Genomic DNA, 23,110 nt, shown 5'->3' with positions numbered 1-23,110 from the left:
TATCTTAGCGAACTATTTAGATGATTCCAAACACATAAAGTGACTTTTCCCGCTTGTATCATCGCCAAATGTATACGTATGAAGTCCCAAAACATTAAAGTGTCTTTTCATTCTCTTATATGGAACAGGGTCCTAAACTTCACTACTACCCCATGTTCTGTTCGTGCAGGGAATTCATTACTGTACATAAAACTTTGGTTGCAAAGATGATGTTCATCATAGCCAAATCGTCAGCATATTGGAGTGTAGATTATAGTGGCGTGCTGCTGCATTAGGATATTGATGAGGTTTCTTCAAGTCTCCTCACAGACCAAAGTAATACCTCACAGGAGGAGCTGGGAGGTCCTCATCTGCATCCTCTGATGGAGGTTCGAATCCTATAGTGAGATCCATGTACTTGATACCATCGCTGGGTTTGAGAAGTTCCAGCATGCTGTGATGTAAAAGGAGCCAAAAAAGGTACTCAAACATTTGTCCTCTTGCAAAAGACACTTTGTCTCGTGGTCTGGAGCACTGACTTCGTGGTCTGCAGGTAATTCTGCAGGTTGTAGGTTCGAGTCTAGCCTGGGGCTGTGCTGCGTGTGCCCTTGGGCAAGGCACTTTGTCATTCATTGCTTCTCTCCACCCAGGAGTAAATGGGTACCTGTGAGGGCAGAGGTGGTTTTTGTTGATTGATTTTAGTTGCTTCGCGCTGAAATGGCAGCATCGAGCGGTATACTCCCCAGGGAGCTGAGATTGTCTTTGGAATGTTTCATTGGCCCAAAAAAGCAGGGGTAATAATAATGTAGATCCTTGAGCACAAATAATGGTGGACACATGACATGCGCTTTATAAAAACACATAATTATTATTTGTCATTAAACTGCTCCTTCTAGAAATAATTGGGAATTGGTGCCCCACTCGGGAATAAATGGGGACTTGTGAGAGAAAATATGGCTCTTTTGTTTCAGCTAGCTGATTGTATCAAAAATGGCAGTAACAAAATTCTACACTACCCCTCGGAGTTGAGATTGTGTTTACCCTGATTTATTGGCCTGATGATCAGAGGTAATAATGATAGTACGCCTTGAGAGAATTGTGAAAGATGCGTGTTGAAGTATAAGTAAGAGTAGAATGGGAAAGTGAAACAAGCAGTAACTCAAAGTTGAACCTCGAGGTACCTCGTAAAAACCTCATACAACCTCAAGGTAAACCTCGTAAAACCTCAACCTGAAGGTGATCCTTGTAAAACCTCGTAAAGCCTCAAGGTAAACCTCGTAAAACCTCAACCTCAAGGTAAACCTTGTAAAACCTCAACCTCAAGGTGAACCTTGTAAAACCTCAACCTCAAGGTGATCCTTGTAAAACCTCGTAAAGCCTCAAGGTAAACCTCGTAAAACCTCAACCTCAAGGTAAACCTTGTAAAACCTCAACCTCAAGGTGAACCTTGTAAAACCTCATTTTGCCTCAAGGTAAACCTCGTAAAGCCTCAAGGTAAACCTCAAAAGCCTCAAGGTAAACCTCGTAAAACCTCAAGGTAAAAGCTGTAAAACCTCAACCTCAAGGTAAACCTCGTAAAACATCAAGGTAAACCTCAAGTTACTGCCTGGTTAATTTTGCATTCTCTGATAACTGTGTACATAAATCAATAAATGAAGTACACAACTGACAAAAAAGGACTGATAATGCATAATGCATATACTCACCTTTTACTTAGTCTCTTCATATGGCCAGGCATCATTGGCACAAAGATCATCTTGACCCCATGCACGACCAGAGAGATGTCCAAGCCATAGGTATCCTGTGGGCATGAAAACAATTTCTCATAAATATTTTTTAATACAGCCGGACAGAAACTGCGTGTTGGAGTTCCAATTAGTGCTCTAATTCTGGAGAACACACACTTTAAATTTTGTTATGAACGTTGTGTTTATCAAGCATCACTTTTGCTTTAAAATTTAAGGTATACTCCATCATTTGTAATGTGAGCATTTTGATAGTTTGAAGCAACAAAAGTGCTCAAGATCTAAAGAAGGGTGCTGAACAACTGACCTGATGAAGTTTCAGCTCAGCTTCAGCTGTATATTTTGAGAAAAACAACATTCTAGGATCTCGATTTCAAATCAAAAGTTGCTGAATCATGTTTTGAATTTGGCCTGAATTCAGCGTCCGAGACACGTTCTCACTGAGCTGATTGCAGCTACGCGATGTCGCGCACTGATCCGACGAATTATAACAAACGCGCGTGCGTGTACGTCGTGCCAATGCTTGCGCGCGCTTCGCCGAATAACAAAACGAACTACTAATTTGAATTTCCTACGGTGCTTAAGAAGCACCGTTGGAAAGGCCTTCTTTTGTTGATTTCTTCAAAATGACAGCTTGCCAGAAAGAATAATTTCACAGGGAGTTTAGTCCCTTAACTATCTTTCAACCAAGTATGTTTTTCAACAATAATTACGCAGCTACTTTTTGGATAGCTGCAAATGATGGACTCTGGCTTTAAGGGAACAATGTTTGTTTAAACATTCCACCCAAGGGGCTCTACAAGTTCCAGATTCCTAGACTTATTGTTGCTAACAATCTTACGGGAAAAAAAGAGACAATGACATTTGTGATGAAAATATCCATTCTACTGACCAGAAACTAAACATGTTTTGAAGATAATTAAAAAAAAAATTAAAACTAACAACTGTGTAAATTTGCAGTTGCAACATTTCAATTGGTAAGAAGATGGTTCCAAGAGGAACATGCGGGTCTCAGGACCGAGTTGCTCCCTCAAAGGAGATACTCACAAGGTGCTACTACAAAACCTTCCATCATTTCAAACTTCAAATCTCATATCAACCTCACGTACCTTAAAGTGTTGCATGAAATCCTTGAGTTTGTATCCTCTCTGTCCATGTACATGCCACATGTCCCACTGTGTGAACTTTAACCCTGGTTTGATCTGAGTGACGCTGGCTGGGCCGGGCTCCGAGAACATGATGAGAGATAGGCCCAGATTGAGGAAGCAGTTACGATAATCGGACAGGGTAGCACCCTTGACGTACTTGATTAGTTCTAGAGTGGCCTGGAGGAATAGAAAGGAACAAAAGATGACATTGTTAAGATGTCTGAGTATCTGTTGGAATGCAGGTCATTCTATAAATTTAGGGTTCAAAGTGTGACATTTGTTCCTGTCTCTGTTACCTCGGAAGTTTGCCATTCAAGTATCACTAAGAATGACTTCAAACGATTTTTTTTCCAAACAAATACACATTAAGTTCCCTTGTCTGGATCTCTGACTTCATTCCTCATCAAGTCAATGAATGGCTTACCAGTCCAGCCACTGCAGCCGTTGTCGTAGCGATAGCCGGTACGATCCGGCCAGCGATGCGTTTGGTCTTGAAGCGGTCAGCAAGCTCAATGTGGTACATCGTCGCTCGCAGGTTGGACGCCGAGGTGATGTAATCTATATGACCATTGGTGTCATCATCTTTCTCAAAGTCGGCAGGAATCATCCGACAATGACCTGAGGGTTACAAATTGAAGGACAGAAAATTTTGTTATTCACTTTCACCATGAATCTTGAAACTTACTTCATTGAGACCTCCATCAATAGAAACTTGAAATAGGAAGTTTTAAGCATAGTTGCAAATTTAGCACCTGTATCGAATTTGACCTTGTACAATTTTCTGGTACCTGTTGGAACTTAGTAATGAATTAAGCAACCATACAAATTTAGCATCTTCACAAATTAGTACCACTATAAGTACAAAGTTCCTGTTCAAGTTTGCCTCCATACAATTTCTAACACGTATGCAAATTAAGTATTGTGCATTTTGTAGCAGCATCTGAAACAATTAGTATCTAAATTAGCACCGGCACAAAATTTAGCACCTGTACAAAATTTAGCACCGGTACCAAAATTAGCAGCTGCACAAAATTTAGCGCCTGTACAACAATTTACACCTGCACAAAAATTAGCACCTAACAAAAATTAGCACATGTACACAATTTAGCACCTGTACAGAAATTAGCACCTGCACAAAAATTAGCACCTGTACAAAAATTAGCACCTGCACAAAATTTAACATCTCCACAAAAATTAGCACCTGCACAAAATTTAGCACATGTACAAAAATTAGCACCTGCACAAAATTTAGCACCTGTATACAATTTAGTACCTAAAAAAATACTGGATTTTATGATCTTCTGAAACAGGCAACACAATTCATGTGACTTGTTATACAATTGGGAACTCAACATGCTCAAAGGAGGGTAGAGTCAATGCGATAAGTTGAATTGATATCTAGAGGTTTATATGTCAGTCATTCATTTGAAATGCTTGTAACTTGACTTGGGACTGCATGACTTGTGAGGACTTGTGAGGACTTGTGAGGACTTTCGATGGACACGACTACATCAATGCGAGAGAGTTGAAGCCCTATGATGCTTGCCTGTACCTGGTGTGGCCCTCTTCTTTGCTAGCAGCTGAGCTAGCTGTTGTCGGCATTGCTCTATCTCATCTGATGTCACAGATGGCTCCAATAATTGCTGAGGTTTGGTGGGAGACGATGCTTCCGTTTCAATCACCTACAAGGATAAAAACCATCTGCTTACTCTGAAATATGTATGATCTGATCCGCTGATTTCAATGGTCAATAATCTACCATCTCAACAATACAAGTTATTTCCAAAAATCAGCCACAAAAAGGTATTTCCGATGTTTGAACTTTAAGTGTTCTCTTGTTGACTCTCAAATTCTTACAAAGCAAGCTACGACATTCTTTGATCCCTGTAAACGTACCTACCAAATTAATGAGGAAAAACTTTTTCGCAGTGAAGATAGGGCTAGCCCAGAATACCCGTGAAAATGATTTCGTCAGAAATGGTTTCAATCGAAAGAAAACAATTACTGAAGGTGGTTTCAAAAAGTGTGCCCGTGGGCACACTTTTTGTCATTGGATCGCTTTCTTTACTTCAACTTACAAGACCTAAAAACATTGTGCATTTCCAGATTTGGCTTCATGACTTGCTTCAGAATCAGTTAGAAGGAAATCAAATGGAACTACTCTAAACTGTTGACTCATGTTTTGAAGTCCATGCATGAACAGTTGATGGTGCTATTTCACATTTTTAAAAAGCTTTGTTGGAGAACACAATGCATTCGGTGGGGGACACGACTAGTTTGCTCAACTTATTTTATACTAAATGTGCTCAAAGCCATAGCATGTTAGCATGAGCATCATGCCATTGGCAATGCGTTGGTCTCCCCAACTCACCCTTTCTTACTGTTGAAGGGGTACTAAATCTGATGAATCCACAGCTGGAGATAAAACCACAGTTTTGAAAAACCCCTGTGTTTCAACTTGACTTACCTTATTGGATGGTTTGAACGGTGGCACTTTGACCCCTGACAGTATCCGTAGCAACGTGTCGGTGCTCAGGTCATGCTCAGATACTGGAATGTCGCAATACGCTGCTGTAAGCCTCGCTGTGCTGACAACAAACAGCATATGTCTGCAAATACACAATGAACGGCATTTCAAATGACCACAAAGCTTAGCAGCAATCTCAGAAGGAAACTGTGACAACGGGTGTGCTCCACGTACGCCAACAATGCTTAACGTCTGCTAAATTTTGGTAACATTTGCGCCAGTGAGACTGACTGTTTGCCAGCACATTTGCAACAAACGCGAACAGTCTTCCTAAGTTGTTCGCTGTGTTTACCAAGATGATCGACTCACACATGGTGAACTGTACAAGCTGAAATTTGCCGTTTTCTACATCAAAATAACTTTTGTAGAATTAATAAGTTGAAACATTACTGAGAAAATCCGACACACACTTACAGTTCACTTGCCGTGTTGAAGATGACTGGAGCTGGCGGTCGCTTGGGGGATTGCCAAAATAGCGCTGGAAATGCAACAAGCGGTTTGGGTCTTAGATTACATTGTTATATCTAAAGTACGGTTGAATTATGAACAATGCAAGCTGTTGTTTTTTTTTAATTGAATTCTGTATGGAGTAATTTCAAACCAAAATGCGTAGCACAAGTTTATTTATGGTACTGAATGACTTGCGTACTCCATCACCAATGGAACTTAAATTTTCACATTTATGATACTTTAATTATTTCAAATGGACCCATTTGCCCCCCACCAAAAAAAAAAAAAACAATTTTGAAAATGGCTTACTTCCATCGCTCATCTTGTGGTCCAATGGAAAGACAGAAAGAAGCTGCTTTGCCTGAAAACGACCAATCAGAATAAAGAAAAACAGGTCAGTGTACTACACAACACTGATAGTAAATAACTTGTAAATCACTGGAAGTTTGGAGAAAGTAACAATATTATTATGAGAAGCTTTCTTAACAGAGAACAAAAACACAGAAATCACTTTAAAAACCCAAAAACCCAATATTGAATTTACATCACCCCGACGCAAATTCTATCTTGTGATTAGTTTGGTTGCGGTACCTGCTGCTTTAATCAGATTCAAACCAGCTAGCCGACCCTGGCAAGCTCGGTGGTTGAGTAAGCTCGAGGTCGTGGGTTCGAGTCCAACCAGAGTAATTGTCTTTCTCACAATCACTCATAACACTGAGTATACAGTGTTTATAAAATACGTCGGTGAAGGGCAAAACCACAAATTGAATTTTTTTCCTTCATCAAAATAATTTAATAAGGTCAGTTAAGGGCAGAAACCAATTTTAAAGTTACATCTCTCGCCAAAAAAATTCATCTTACAAGACCCAAACAGTACCGACAAAGGCCTGATAAACTGTGATGTTTATGAAACTATTTCATAACAAAAGTGTAAAGCGAGAAATTTGAGTCAATATTTCTGCTGTATGTCTTTACCTTGTGATTGAAGTATTTCTCAAATTTGACCCTGGCTGTGCTGACACACTCAGCCCAGCTGACTGGTCTGTTCTTGAGAAGCTTGATGACAGCCATGGAGTTCTCTGGCTGCTCCGAATCATTGAACTTCTACAGGAAACAAAACAACAACATTGGAAATCGTTTCCGTTTACAAAATTAAAGAAAACACTTGTGGCCAATATGCTCTGGTGAGAAAAATTAGATACATTTATTTATACAACGCCTGAATAAATCCCCGTCATCTGATTGGTGGGTTGTTGATCACATGTCATTGAATTATTCGTCCCAACGGACGGCGTGGCCATACGGTAAAGAAATAACTTCCATTCCAAAGTTCCATTGCACGGTCACACTTTTGGCGACCCTGACAATCAGATGACAAGGATTTATGTAGGCGTTGTATAAAAAAAATTATGAATGTTTCACATTCCTGCAATGGAAAGAATAATTTTATTCAGTGTCGGATGGAATGTTCCATTCCACTCGGCTTAGCCTCATGGAATGGAACATTCCCTCTGTCACCTCATGAAATTATTCTTACGGTTGCACTCATTAACATTTGTTATTTATATACTACCGTTTACAGCAGTGGATTTCTTTTTACAACAAAAATTCACCAGCACATAAATTCCTCATACACAGTATATTTATTAGAAATCCCTTACAAGTGCTTTTTGTGCCTTGTATAGCACGTTGAGCTGTGCTGTGTTAAACAAGTTGCATGAAAATCTTGCCATGTTTCTTCTAAATTTGTTTTAGAGAATTCTATTACAAATTTTCCGCTGTCACTTTCCCCTGTCTTATTTTACCTTGATGACTACCTCTGGTGAACCGTTGTTCGTCCAATATTTGTTGAACATTGTCGGTTTCTGGGTGAAGGAAATCTCAAACTGTCAAAACAAAAAATCATGATTGAAATTATTCAGGTTATTCTCGTTTTGTTACAAAATTGCTAAAAATTTAGGCAATATGCCAAATTCCAACAGATTCAGTAACAATGCAAATTAGACTTGCCAGTGCCATTGGTGGGTACAAAAGGGTACAGAAAACCATGTGGTGAACTGCACTGACTGCTATAAGTCTTAAGACAGGAATGACCTCAGAGGTCAGAGGTCAGAGGTTAAAGGCCAACACTCACCTTATCCCTAGCCCATTGTATAGTGTGTTCTACCGTAGCAGGGAAGGACTTGAGTGTACAGTATGGCACAGACTCATCAGGTGGATCTCGTTGACTACCGTACATCTCATGACAGGAATGACCTCAGAGGTCACAGGTCAGAGGTCACCACTCACCTTATCCCTAGCCCATTGTATAGTGTGTTCTACCGTAGCTGGGAAGGACTTAAGTGTACAGTACGGCACAGACTCATCCGGTGGATCTCGTTGACTACCGTACGTCTCATGACAGGAATGACCTCAGAGGTCAGAGGTTAAAGGTCACCACTCACCTTATCTCTAGCCCATTGTATAGTGTGTTCTACTGTAGCTGGGAAGGACTTGAGTGTACAGTATGGCACAGACTCATCGGGTGGGTCTCGTTGACTGCCGTACGTCTCTGTCATGTGTGGCACGATGACCTGTACATGGCCTTTAGCTCCCATGGTGCCTGACTCCATCAGTGGTCTCTCATTGGTTACACAGCGGCTGATTTGGGACAAACAATTGTCAAAACTTTTAACAGAAACACCTTTTATTGAAAAGCCAGTTCATTTACCTCATAATTCATGAATACCCGAGACAGTTTACCCATTCCTATTGGTCGTAAAGTCGTCACGTGGATGATTTTAAACTGCCATTAAAACACCAGTCAGTGCTTAAACAGCGATGTTTAAAACCGGTCGTGAACACCCGCGTTCCGCACCAAATGCGCGCAGTATATTCCACAAGCTTTGGCGGATGTATGATTTCCATATAAGGAGAGGTGTCCGCACGCACCATGCACACCACAGGAAAGTCCCAGACGCGAAATTTGAATGGTAGAACAAAATTCGTCGGAAGCTTGTCAACTTTTTGACTTTCTATGATTATTTAACCAAAAAGGTATTTATCAGGCCATTATCAAGGTCAGACTCCAACTGGGTTTTGAACCACATGTTTACAACTGCCCCATCACACAATTATTAAAGTTTACACCGAGTGAAAACTATTGGTTATGTTGTTCTGTATTCCAAATTATCGTTTATCAGTTTCTGTTACCCTGGAGTTCCAGATGCCTTTACTGGTAGTAGCACATTAATCAAAACATTCAGCCTTTAACCTTCGTTTTCTTTTTTTGAGAACAATCTTTGAAAAATTTCATAAGAGATTTAGTTCCATAGTGCAAACACAACCCTTAACTGTTTACATCCCCAGCAATCAAAGTGTCAAAAATTACGTGGTGAACGTCTTTTTGGAGGAATGGAGCCTTTTACTGAACGAACTCTGAAACAAACGGAATGAGTCTCCCTACCTGTCCATGTACTGTCTAGCTGCTACGTTATCCAACGCGTTGACTACTACATCCATATCCTTAAAGAACTCATCGTTAAAAACTGTTGTCTCGGTGTCGGGACAAACTGAAACAGAGAGTGTCAAGATCTTTTCAAGACTGCTTTTATAAAACAAAACTGCACTGTGTAATAAGTGTTGCGGTTGAGTCCGTCACAAGTCCTCATAAATCCACCACAAGTCCTCCAGTCACAAGCTATTCCAATGAACTGTGACAAAGTTATTCCTTTATTGTTCATCCCTGTTACTTGTGACTAGACTTGTGAATTGACTTGTGATTTCTTTGTGACCAGGCTTGTGAATTGTCTTGTCATTTACTTGTGACAAAACTTGTGATTTACTTGTGACCAGACTTGTGAATTGTCTTGTGATTTACTTGTGACTAGGCTTGTGATTTGACTTGTGATTTACTTGTGACTAGGCTTGTGAATTGTCTTGTGATTTACTTGTGATTAGGCTTGTGATTTGACTTGTGATTTACTTGTGACTAGGCTTGTGAATTGTCTTGTGATTTACTTGTGACAAGGCTTGTGAATTTTATTGTGATTTACTTGTGACTAGACTTGTAATTACGGACCTTACTACAAGGCGGCCAATATTAGATTAAGATATCATTCCAAATGTCTAGTGGCAGCGTAGATTTTGTTTATTACCTTTGTGTAGATGAGCATCTATGTTAACACTTGGATTGATGTCCTGTGTTGAGGCTGCTGCTGTCGTGGATTTGGGTTTCTGAGGGAGATCAGAAAAAAAAGTGTAGCTCTAATCCTCAAAATTATTTGCGATCTTCTAGTTAGATCCATATTAAAGGTAATATACAACATTTGCAAACATCAAAAAACAAAACTACCAAATTATTATGAAATACCTTACTTGACTGTAGGTGAATAACAGTCTCAAGCATCCTGTGAAATCATGGCACTTGGTGTGCTGTCATTTTCAAGATATGTGGAATTTTTGTAAAATTTTCAATGGCCGACCATCATTGGGAAAAAACTTACTCTTTCTGCAAATACTGCCCCCAATTTACCAAATTTAGTGAGTCCACATTTTGTTTGTTACCGGTTACACATGTAAAAACGGGTACAAGCAAGTGATTCTGGTTCCCTGACCTGACATCTCTGAGACGTCTATAAATTGCTCTGTTTCATTTGAAGTAGGGTTAGGGAACCAGACTACAAGAACTGCTGGTTTTTCCAGCATCCATAGACACAAAACTTTAAACAGCTCAGTGTAACAATATTTGCTATAAAATACTAACCCCCAAATCCGTCCATTTCTGAAAATTACAGCAAAAGCTAACATTGTATATTACCTTTAAGTTGTATTAAAATACAACATTGCTGTCACAAGTGTGAATATTTTTAAGAGATTTAAAGGTACACAGGAACATATTTTTTGTTGGTGCCTTCTTCTTTTTCATTTGAAGCAACAAAACTGCTCAAAATCTTAATAAGGGTGCATAACGACTAACTTGTTGAAGTATCAACTCAGTGGATAGTGTACATTTTGAGAAAACACTGAAAATGTGTGCACAATTTTTGAGGTCTCGTAACTGGATTCTGTTGCTAATGCTTGTAAAAAAAACTGTGCCTGCAGGCACATTTTTTCAAACCACCTTCAATGACTGTTTTTTCCGAATGATAACAATTTTAGGTGGAAATTTGGTACCAGTCCTATCTTCAATTTGAGCAAGGATTTTCTCGTTAAATCGGAAGGTACGTTTCCGGCTAATTGCAAATGTTCCCCCATGCTTCCAAGAATTCCAACGTCATTTTCAACAAACCTGAATGTGGTGTGGTCTGAAGAGAAACTGCCGATTCAAATTGGATTTCTCTATGATGTCATTATCGGTGATTGTAATCTGAAAGGAAACCAAAGTACCAAATGAGAACTTTTCTCTCAAAACGTACAACTATTTTGTAAATAATGTGTAAATAAGAAATAAAATCTGCTCCAACTTATGTTATTGAAAGCAAATGATGAACTTTCCAATCCTTCGAACATTCCATTTTTTTCCAGTCAGTGGCTGTGTCACGCACACAGCCCTGTTTGACCTCAGTTTCTTGTCCCGAGGTCAGGCACGCATGGCCCAAAAGCGAACGCGAGATTTTACAAGATTTATTCGAGACTACAGAAAAACACGAAAAGTGCCTGGATACATGCACTGTTTGGCCAAGATGGCTAAATCAGTAAAAAGTTGAAATCGTGTGCTTTATTTTGATACCAAAAATATCTGCTTTTGACAAATATAAAGTGTTGTTACGGCCTGTCAAACAAAATCATATTTTTTATCAACAAAATCAAGGGCCGATAGTTTTTAGGTGTACATTCGATTCTTAAAAAGGTCGAAAGAAACGACAAGGCTCAATAGATAGAGGAAAGTATACGCTTCATTTTCATGTAAAACACGTGCAGGAGACTTCTAATGCTTGGTCCTAATTGCCAGTTGAAAAATGAAGACTTTTGCGAGATTTCATAATTTGCAATCACATGCACGCGTGTAAACGAACGTAAGTACGCCGACGTACATGTACATACGTTGGCCTGAAAACGTTTTGTGAATAGTACGTGCTAACGTGCAATGAATGACTTATAAATATTAAGCAGGCCATACTCGAGCTGCTCGACCAATCAGTGGGCGTCTGGGTCACAAGGTCACACCGTGTTTGGGTTCCTCGCTCTATAGCTTTACAATGGTGACGATCTTTTCGCGTTGTGAAAAATGGAAGTTGTTGGAAAGTTTAGGTGTACATCGAATTATTTAAATATTAACGACATCACGTTCACGAGATTTTTGTAGATGAAGGTTCACTCTTTCGTTTGATTACCTCAACATTTGGGAGACTTTCGTCGTTCTCGAAAAAAACCGGAAAATTTCATGCCCTTATTTTCAGTCGATTTGTCCGTGAAATAATATCGTCAAAATGCATCGAAATCCTTTTTTTGAGAAAAAAAATACCTTGATGGATGTATGAAGTAGGTCTTTAACTACCTAAAACAACTTTGTTTGTTTGGATCAGTTGTGGTTTGCCATGAACATTGCGATTTTTCTGAAGCCCTTTTTACGGCCATCGTTCGCTGGCCTCGCATTGCTGTCAGTTGTGTGGACGAGAAAATAGAGCAGCTATGCGTGACACGGCAACTGACTGTTTCTGATTTTTTTTTAAGAATTACACAAATCACTGTTGATATTCACCTTGCCCTTTTCAGCTGTAGCGATCCCTAACAATGCATAGTTCTTGAGCATCTCGCAGCCTATGGCACCACAGCCGACCATGAACAACTTGAGATTGTGAAACTTCCCTAGGAGATCCTCGCCAAGACAGATCCGTAGAGCGTCGTATCGGTCATTCCTAGGAGACAAAGACAAAGACAAAGAAAACATTCATCATTTTATTGTTTGATCTGATTGTTTGATTTGAATGATTTGGTTGATTTGGATGATTTGGTTGATTTGGATGATTTGATTAATTTGGATTGTTTTGATTGATTTGGTCGATTAGAATGATTTGAATTAATTGGTTGATTTGATTGATTTGATTGATTTGATTGATTTGGTTGATTTGGTTGATTTGAATGATTTAAATGATTTAGTTGATTTGATTGATTTGGTTGATTTGAATGATATGAATGATTTGGTTGATTTGAATGTTTTGGTTGATTTGATTGATTTGGTTGATTTGAATGATATGAATGATTTAGTTGATTTGCTTGTTTTGATTGATTTGGTTGATTAAATGTAAATGCTAATTCAATTTATATGCCAACCACACACAAAAATTGTGAAGCAAAACCAGGTTACCAACAAAAAAGTAATGTCATGCAATGTATGCTGCTAAGCACTGATTTGTGTTTAAATGCTGCTTGAAACAGTGCAACGATGTTGCCTTCATGAGAGACGGGCCATGCTACACACTTCGTCCATTCCTTCAATCTGTAAGCTGATGTTGAGAACGATCTGGATGTTTGAAATCACAAATATCCTAACCACTATCTCTACTACTCACCTTGGTTGGAATGCGCTGGCTGGGCACTGGTCCAGATCTTTCAATACTTCACTTGCATCCAAATGCAACTGTCAACAAGAAGAAAACCCACACACACACACCAAACTGATTTATTATAGGGTTTGAGCATGAACGGAAGAGGGCGCTCTTTATAAATGATGCAAATATTATCAATGACGTGGTGCAATATCTGAAAACAAAAGATGTTTAATAAGTTAATGACATTGGTCTCAACATTTTGGAGATTGTGTATTTAGACTTTCTCATTTTACATGTTGATAGGGGTGATCTGGCTAACGAGGGACAAATCCTTCCCCCCCCCCCCCATGTAATGAATAAGATTATCTTTGACTTTTCCACTGTTGAAAGGGGTGAGCTCCACAGTAAGCACTTGAATTCTGGACCTCAAGCCCCAGCACATTGTGGGATTCAGAGGGAATCACCCCTTATCAATAAATGAGATCATCCTAGACTTACCCATTGGTTGATAGGGGTGAACTTCCCAGTGAGTGCTTTCAGGACCTCTTGAGCTATGATCCCGCCCATGGTGGCAGTAAGCGGGGCAAAACACCCCTCGGCAGTAAATGAGATCATCCGGAGACTCTTCTCATCCAGAGGATTGAGGGCGCTCTCCAGTTTGCCGTTCAACTGTCTGGCAATCTCGATAAATGCATTGCTGTCCTCCAACGATCTGTGAGAAATATAAAATAAATTGTATGAATTTTTCTTATCTAATGCTGAATTTAACAGAGTCCACTGAATATTTCATGAAAAAAATATCAGAATTTAGTTGCATGAGAAAGCAAGTAGTGACACATCCTCAACCAGAATGCAATCCTGTTCATCACCATTAACCCAACCAATCCAATCCAGTTCCAAACTGGTTTTAACTGGTTTGAACCGGTACTGACCTGACCCCAGGTAGTCTGCCATGATCTTCTCTAAACTGCTGCAGTGAGTGGACGGCAACATGGGAGAAGATTGGATCCTTGAGGAAGTCTACAAATGTCGTTGACGGAGAGTCCAGTTGCTTCTTTAAGCTTTCCTGTTGACAGCAAATCAAATATAAACCCAAAAAACTGATTTATTGACACCATTTATCTAGAAACAAGGACTGGAACAATAAAAGTGTGAATTAAACTGGAAGAAAAATCTTACATAAAGTCTAACACACTCTCCATAACACAGCCATCTTGCAGTAATTGTTGGGGTATTTTCACAATCTTACATAAAGTTGGAAAGGTAAATTTGACCTTTTTAAGGTCAGTTTGGGAACCACCTTAGAAATACATTTGTAATGTTGCATAATGCAAGGTAGTAGTTGAGGTACTTGTAATGGATCATAAGAACATCAGAAGTCTTGTCACAAAGTACATCACAAGTCCAATCGCAAGTAACAGGGGATGAACATAAACAAAGGAATGCCTTTGTCACATTTCATTTGAATAGCTTGCGAGTTGACTAGGGACTGGATGACTTATGATGACTTGTGATGACTTATGATGACTTATGATGACTTGTGATTGACTTGTGATGACTTGTGATCCATTAAAAACACCTTGACTATAACACCGACACTATAATACTTTGTACATAAACATCTCCATCGCACTAGATTTTGACTCTGTGGAGAGTGGAGACACAGAATCAATGTTACAACTTGACTTACAAACGTTACTGTCTTTGGAATTTTCACTTCTACAGCAATGCCTCCGTTTTCATACGGCTGGTAGTCGTCACCACTGGTGTCACATATACTATAGGCATAGGGTGATAAAACTGGAGGAAAAGCAATAACATATTTCAACCTAAAAGAAAAGTAATCAGTAAAAATGACTTCACTCCCAATATGCATCCAACTGCCAGATTATTCAGTCCTTCTACAAAAACTACTTTCTTTTGTTTAAAGGAAACCAACTGCATGGAAAAATTGCGATAAACTTTCAAAAAATCTTAATAGTGTCACTTGGTTAAATTTATATACTATCATAAAAAAAAACAAAGTACTTTAAAATGTTTTTTTGCAAAGCATTTGAATTGAGAATCTTAGACAAGAATTTCTGACTTTCTTTTACCTTTTACTTGTTGTGTGCTTCCATTAAGAATTGTCATTCCTTCGATTTCTTTAAATGTGATGTGGTCCCCAGACTGAAATCCATGCATTCGGTTGTCGAGACTGGTAATCACCCCTGGATTCGCCTTTGGAGAAAAAAAATTACAAAAATAAAGTAAATTGTGATGTAATCTGTAAAAAAAGACTCTTCTTTGCTGTTGGTTTAAGTAAAAAACAAATAAAGTCTCTCACGAGCCAAAATGACCTATCAGGCTGGTGTTTATCAACGGTTTCAGTGGCATGCAACGACTAGAATATTTCTGTCCCCCTGGATGGGATGCCAGTCCATCACAGGTTACTCCCCAGCTAATGCCAGTACCCATTTATACTCCTGGGTGGAGAGAGGCAATGGAGGTGAAGTGGCTTGCCCAAGGACACATGAACAGCAGCTGGATTCGAACCCCTGACCCTTTCATCATGAGTCACGAACCCTAACCACTAGGCCACACCCCTCATTAAAAATAGGTTTCTTAAATATTATTCAGATAAAGATCTTCTTTACAATGACATTTTCAGTTTTAAAACATAATTCCTAGGCAAACTATGGTGTTGGAAATCAGTTAAAAATGTCAGCAATGTGCTCAAGACAGCTAAGCAGATACATTTTTCGAAACTGATACATGTTTACGAATCATTAAGAAAAAAATTCATTTAGAGGCAAAATTACAGTGTACTTTAGGCATATTTAGTATTACAAGTTTGCAAAAACTGAAAATCGGCCCCACATTGTCTTTAGGTCGTACCTCTATTTCAAGCTGTGTCCAGATCATGTCCGTGTTTTTCTGCTGAAGAGGCATACATAAGAAAAGAATAATTTCCACCTTTTCTCCTTTATTAAATGAAATCCATCTTACCTTAGTGATAGTGGCAACGAATGATTCCGTGGGTTCCTCTCCTGTGCGATCCATGATGGTGAACTCAGGACCAAAATCACAGAACGTGTAGCTGTACAGGCCAAATACATCACCAGCAATGAACTGTGAGTAAAAAAAAAAAGGAAAAATTGTTTCGACCAAACATGAAACAAACAACCTTCTGAAATCTCAAGGGTTAGCAGTCTGGTACAAAAGCTGGTCAAAAAGCAGTAAGACCCAAACACCTCTTTGATGGTTGGTAAAGGAATGTAATCTGGTTAAACTGCCTTGCTTGTGGACACAGAAACTTGTGGACACAGAAACTAGTGGACACTGAAACCTTGTGGACACAGAATTTTGTGGACTCAGAAACCTTGTGGACACAGAAACCTTGTGGACACAGAAACCTGTGGACACAGAAACTAGTGGACACTGAAACCTTGTGGACACAGAATTTTGTGGACTCAGAAACCTTGTGGACACAGAAACCTTGTGGACACAGAAACTAGTGGACACTGAAACCTTGTGGACACAGAATTTTGTGGACTCAGAAACCTTGTGGACACAGAAACCTTGTGGACACAGAAACCTGTGGACACAGAAACTAGTGGACACAGAAACCTTGTGGACACCGAAACCTTGTGGACACAGAAACCTGTGGACACAGAAACTTTGTAGACACAGAAACCAGTGGCTTTAACAGAGCAACTAACCAGTGCACAATGTGCTGGTGGAATTTGTTAGATATATTCTACTTTTGGCATTGACTTCTATAAACCTATCCCTAAACGACAAAAAGAATCGTTATTCTCAACCTTAATCTCCATGGGTACGATCTTGCTGCGCCATGTTGGTCCCCATCATGCCTTAACCCATGAAATTGTGTAATTTAAATGTGCCACTAGTTGGTACATTTAACTTATGACTTCAGTCGGTGTGCTTCACGTGCGGCGCAGTGCTTGAAATTGGGAAAGGTTTTTTTGTAGAATCAATCCATTCAAACATGAAATTTTGATGTCACGTTATACAGTAAGGATTTATATTTTTGGACAAAAAATGAGGCTTCCAGAATCTATATCGTACAGACATCATGCAGTCTTCAAAAAAATGTTCATACGTGACCTGCAGAAGATAAAGCGAGCGCATATATAGGGCTTGCAGTCTTTGAAATACGCGCGCAGTAAACTCTGAATAGTCAATCAGCATCCTTCACGTATTCTACACGGCCAGGGGTTAGTGAAGGAATGCGCACACAGCCCATGGAGTCGAGGCTGAGTTATCCTATGAGAGAAATCAATCTAAAATAAGTAAATAAACAGAACTGCAGCTACCTTGATGGGAGGTTGTTGATTTCGGCAGAACTCATCCACCATGAGTAGCAGACTCAGAGGAGCTTCAGTCAGGACGACACACTGATACTGACGGAGGAAGCTAGGGTCAGACTTTGAGGTCAGACTAGCTGTGGATGACGTGATGGAGACGTGCGGGTTGAGCTCGGCAAGACGTGCCTGGCAGGCTTCAGCCCTGGATGCAAAGAAATGGGGACAAACATAAACTAACAGAAACAGGCAATTGACATAGGGATAAAGTGCATGTTTTTGACTAGTAACTGTAACAATTTTACTTAATTTGCATACCCCATTCCCAAGTTATGACTATTTTAATAAAAAGATCACAAAATTCAGCTGTCCACCACTGAATTACTGTTCTATGCACTGATGAATACTCATTCATAAATACCTCAGACAGTTTAGCTATTCCTATTGGTCGAGAGCCCGTCACGTGGCCGGTCTTAAACGGATGATAAAGACATGGCTAGCTGGTCTTAAACACTTTTCCAGTGTCACAATAAAATGTGGACTCCTAAAAATCCAGTGCCTCTTACCGTTTCATTGGTTGAACGTTCACAATCCTCACGTAGGCATGCGCAACACTACAAGCGAGTCCGAATTTTATAGTTCTAAATTCAAAACGCAACGCCCCAGGTGCGTTCTGCGTGACATCGCGCAGAACATGTTACGCGCGCGTCAATCTCCATAAAAGGGTTGTTTACATCTTACTCGCCAGCTGAACACTCCATTATTTTGCTAGAGGGATGTTTCAAAAAGCATGAAGTGAACTTGTTGAACAAAATCGGGATTTTTTGAACGAATTATTTGATATTTTTTTACGGATAAGATATTTATGAATGGGAATAAATATGTGCTCGGTCGGTATTTATCCCTCTGTTTAATACCGCTTAGAGTCTGGGTGCTGATAATTACCCTCGCCTCCGGCTCGGGTAATTATCAGCACCCAGACTCTAAGCGGTATTAAACGAGTGATAAAAACCTCCGGAGCACACATTTATTCCCTTATTAAATACAATGAAACATAAACGCTCTCCAACCTCCATCAACAAACAAAAACTCGCAAAGGAAAACAGCCAAAAACATCGTCAATATTTCAGAAAAATAGAGTGGACTTGTTCCTCATATACTCATATTCAAAACACAAAATCTGACATTACAAATAATGTTTCCGTCTTGACTCAAATGATAAAAATCCCATTTGTATTTGAATGCCTGTGTGAAATCCGTAATTCTCACTCAGCTCAATAGCTTCCAATGGCATTCCATGGATAGCTATAAAAGTTGGTTCTTTTAGTAAAACATGCATATATGTGTAAGTTCTGAAAGCATGGATCAATTTCAGTGATTCTTTTTTTTTCAGGTGAGTGGAAAGGCACACTCTTAAAGGACATACTTCATTCGCGTTTTTTAATTTGATTGCTTTTTAAGAGAAAAACAAATCGTTAATCCAGGTCACTTTCTTTCTGACTCACTCTGTATATTCATCTGTATTTAGACAGACCTATTGGATTCTCTCTATCAATCTGTACCTGTTTCGTTTGGCAGTGACATCCTCTTCTCTCAGAAAGAACTGAGTTCCAAGGTCTTTGCAGGTTGCTATCCTAGTGTCATGAACCACCAATGACTACAAAACAACAACCAAAACAAATAACAAACATCATAATCTCATAAAACTCTGAAGAAAAGAACAAATGATAACCAGTCTGCCTTCTTGTCAAATTTCCAAACTTAACCAATTAGTACCTGTATTACATTGTAATTACATTGTGCTTATTCACTGAAGAATCAATGAAACCATGGAGTGCTCAGGTGGTTTCGGGCCGTACAGTAGTAGGCAGGGTGGTTTCAGGCGCTACAGTGACTCAGAGGTTAAAATAATGATCACTAAAATGACATGCAAGGCTTGTTATGGCAGAAGAAAATTCCTGCTTTTCACAATTATTTTTGTATGATAAAAGGGTAAGTCCATAAATTTGGGGTCCAATTTTTTGTGCGTCCCTGTTACATCTGATACAAGATTGTGTGAATTCAGGACACATTCTTTAATGCCTTCTGTCTCCAAGAGTGATTATGTTAAGCAAAGTACCTGGCAAACAAATGTAAAATACTTTGCAGTCAATTTTAACCCTAACTCCCTAGGCCTTTTTGCTAGGATGTAGCCTCAATCCTGCAAAATCCTCCAATTGGCGTCATGGAAAAATACATGTAGCATGTAGCCTCAATCCTGCAAATTCCTCCGCTGTTTCTTGAATATGTTCCATGAAGGGGTGACCACTGCCTGAATCCTGCAAAATCCTCCGGCTATGACTGTCAATAGGCTGAGGCAGAGGCAGTGACATCCTGGAGCAGTGCGGAGGATGTCAAGTATAATCAAGGACTAAATTTATGCACGGCTGAGCATAAACAACACAAGGTCCGGCCCAAGACCTTGACACAGTGCGTACTCCGAAATCAGCAACGCACTTTGGCCATGTAACCTCAATCCTGCAAATTCCTCCAATTTGCAAAAAGGATTTTGGAGGATTCAGGGCGGTTAGGGTTAATGATACCTGTTTGGCAAATTACACAGGTCAGGTGTAACAGGGACACAAACAAATGTGACACTTTTGGACGCCACATTTATGAAATGACCCAAATACAACAATCTGGAACGAGTGATCAAAAAGTAAAGGGAAAAAAAAGAAATTGGAAGTATTTCTTTTGACTTACCCTAACACCGGCCAATGCAACATTTTTGGCTGAAATAAAGAGAAACAAAAAGAGCAACATTATAACTCATTAAATTCATCTTTTACATTTACTTGAGGAAATATTTTGCAGAATTACAAAATGGTGTTTCAGTTGGATTCCTGTTACATTTCATATTATACTGCTAATCAAATTCCACACACATTTTTGGTACGATGCTATCAGGCCAAGACAGAAAAACAAATACACATGTACTTCCAAAAATTGGCAGCCGCAAACTAATGAAGACTTATATTATCGCAAAATCTTTGTTTTGCTGCATTTTTCCAACTTGAAGGCTGTATTACAAGACACTCTCTGCAACAATATACTTTTTTTGAAGGGGGGGGATGTTCATTGGGGAGGGGGGGGGGGGGGGGGCAGAGGGGTGTCGCATACCGATTTCAACTCCTAAGCCTCCAAGTCCACTCAGGAAGACATTGGAGTGAGCCATGGCCTTCATAGCTGTGTCACCTAGGACATAGCGCTGACGACTGGAGTATGAAACAAAAGACAGAAAATTAGCATTTGTATGACTTTGGTTCTACCAAATGACATTTCAGGCCAAGAAAGAATTTCTGATTGCAAGTGTGGAAGGACAATGGAATGTGGTGAGAGAGGAATGGCGTAGTAAAGTCTGTTACAAGCCAATGTGGCCCATCAGGCCGGCGTTTATCTCCAGTTCCAGTAGCATAAAACGACTGAGAATATTTCTATTCCCCCTGGATGAGATACTAGTCCATCGCAGGTTACTCCCCAGCTAATGCTGGTACCCATTTATACTCCTGGGTGGAGAGAGGCAAGTGGGGGTAAAGTGGCTTGCCCAAGGACACAACATATGGCCAGCAGCTGGACTCGAACCCCTGACCCTCAGATCATGAGTCACGAACCCTAACCACTAGGCCACACTCCCCACACTCCAACTGTAGCAATGGCCCAACCATAGTTTGGACCGTCCCAACTACGGTTTCAGAAAATTCCCATTATAGTTGGGATAATCCTCACCAAAGTTAGGTTCGTCCAAATGTAGTTGAGACGATGCTATAGTTGGGGTTTAACAGGGGCTGAGCAAAGGGAGATATAATGGTTACATCCCAACTAGATCATGGTCCCAACTTAAGCTGGGAACATCCCAACTTATACTTTCTGGTTGTGACACTTTAGTTGGGATGGCCACAACTAGAGTTGGAACCATCCCAACTGAACTTGGGACCGATGGTCCAATTCGGGCATAACATGTTCAATGTAATGAAGGAAGGCAGAAAAACTCAATCCGATGAAACAGGCAGGGCTCAATGTGAATTATGAAACAAAAAAAAATGAAAAGCATTTATGATGGAAAGCAATTACAAAAATTGAGTTTTTATCATTTATTGAAGTTTTACCTGTAAAGGGAGTCATCAATTTCCTCTTCTGTTGCCATGGTGATGGTAGATGTACAGAGATGTCAATTTGTTTGACTATTCTGAAACAAATTGGAAGGTGATAGGCCTAGCACATTAACACACAATTTATTTTACCAACATTTCATATCCTAAATTTATAAACCATGACACATCCTCGTTTAAATTTGGTATTCCAACAGTAAGTTTTTTATCAGTATTAATCGGGAACACTAAACCAAACATAAGGTACGTTAACTTTCTACTATTTTTATATCAAAATGTTACATTTAACGTGTTGAAGCATCAGTGAAAATATTTGTGTGTGCTTTAAACTATTCTATTCTAAGTAATTGGGCATATTTTTATTGTGCCGATATATCCTTGGGAAAGTGTTCCATACCTGAACATCACTTGAGCATAGAGTGACACCCTGTGCACAAACCCTATGAGTACAAGTCATGGTCTGACATGTCTGAAACATTCCAAGTGTCTTCTCAGTAAATGATTCAATATTTTCCCTAAATTCTTCCCCTTACGGTTTACCTTGTTCTTGCCTTGCTTACTTTTTCTCACGAGCATTTTCACCATTTCAGTTAAAGAGTAAGTGGGAAAGTGGTATTGGTAAGGTAGGCTGACGTTTATTTTTAATTCTTTGAGACAAAATCTCTAGCCCCTTAGTCCCTTACAAAAATTTGGCGAGAAAAAAAATGGGCCAACCATGACATGAGGAAATGGTAAAAATAAATCAAGTCACGTAGCCAACTACCGGTCTGGAATCCTACCCTACACGCATGCAATTATCATGGGAAAAGGGCCACAGTAAAATCTGGTCTGTTTGACTTAAGTTTTGAGCTTCAAAAAGAAAGAATGTTTTCTGTATTTTTTCAAGATTATTTTGAAAATTCATTACCCAAAGTTGTTTTGCTGTTGCTAAAAAAGACGAAACATATTACCCGATCGATATCAACTGACAGTTTTGTTTAATTTTTCTTACCGTGAAGGTTGCAATGTTCGATCTCTCGAGAAGGGCGTACAGCATGAGATACCAGTTTACCGGTGTGTAGTCTGTTACAATTTCTTAATGCATATAAAAACCTGCAAAGTTAATTCTGGGAACTAGACGGGTAATAGTGAGTGCCAGGCGCACCAGTTTTCTTTCCTTTGAGACAAACAAATGACAAATGATGTATACTCAAACCTTTGAGAAGGTGTCAGAAATACTTGCTTTATATAAAGGAGTTACATATTTTTCATTTGTGACGTACATCGCTTATTTTTTCGGGGTTAGCCCCCCAAGGCCCCGCCCACCCACTTCTTAACATAACGCGTATTGGACG

At 39.5% G+C, this 23,110-nt stretch overlaps 1 protein-coding gene across 1 annotated transcript; it reads right to left on the bottom strand.

Annotated features, from left to right (window-relative positions):
* Window positions 1-51: 51 nt before the first annotated feature.
* LOC119741706 (ubiquitin-like modifier-activating enzyme 6) lies at window positions 52-23,095 on the bottom strand. Its single transcript, XM_038217567.1, has 27 exons — window positions 22,768-23,095; window positions 21,774-21,853; window positions 20,788-20,882; window positions 20,371-20,399; window positions 19,191-19,285; window positions 17,641-17,833; window positions 16,310-16,432; window positions 15,418-15,541; window positions 15,012-15,121; window positions 14,254-14,387; window positions 13,820-14,033; window positions 13,343-13,410; window positions 12,532-12,688; window positions 11,119-11,196; window positions 9,986-10,064; window positions 9,295-9,400; window positions 8,294-8,489; window positions 7,655-7,735; window positions 6,825-6,953; window positions 6,159-6,210; window positions 5,814-5,877; window positions 5,340-5,481; window positions 4,425-4,554; window positions 3,297-3,490; window positions 2,834-3,049; window positions 1,686-1,780; window positions 52-433 (listed from the first exon to the last, which is right to left on the bottom strand). Exons 2-27 carry the CDS (start codon window positions 21,809-21,811, stop codon window positions 304-306), a joined length of 3,072 nt encoding a protein of 1,023 aa, XP_038073495.1. The 5' UTR covers window positions 21,812-21,853; window positions 22,768-23,095; the 3' UTR covers window positions 52-303.
* Between the last annotated feature and the right edge of the window lie 15 nt (window positions 23,096-23,110).

The sequence above is a fragment of the Patiria miniata genome, unplaced genomic scaffold (genome assembly GCF_015706575.1).
Source record: "Patiria miniata isolate m_02_andy unplaced genomic scaffold, ASM1570657v1 HiC_scaffold_5, whole genome shotgun sequence".
In the NCBI taxonomy this organism is placed as follows: domain Eukaryota; kingdom Metazoa; phylum Echinodermata; class Asteroidea; order Valvatida; family Asterinidae; genus Patiria; species Patiria miniata.
Note: the sequence above shows the minus strand (reverse complement) of the source record. Positions and strands in the feature narration are given on the sequence as shown.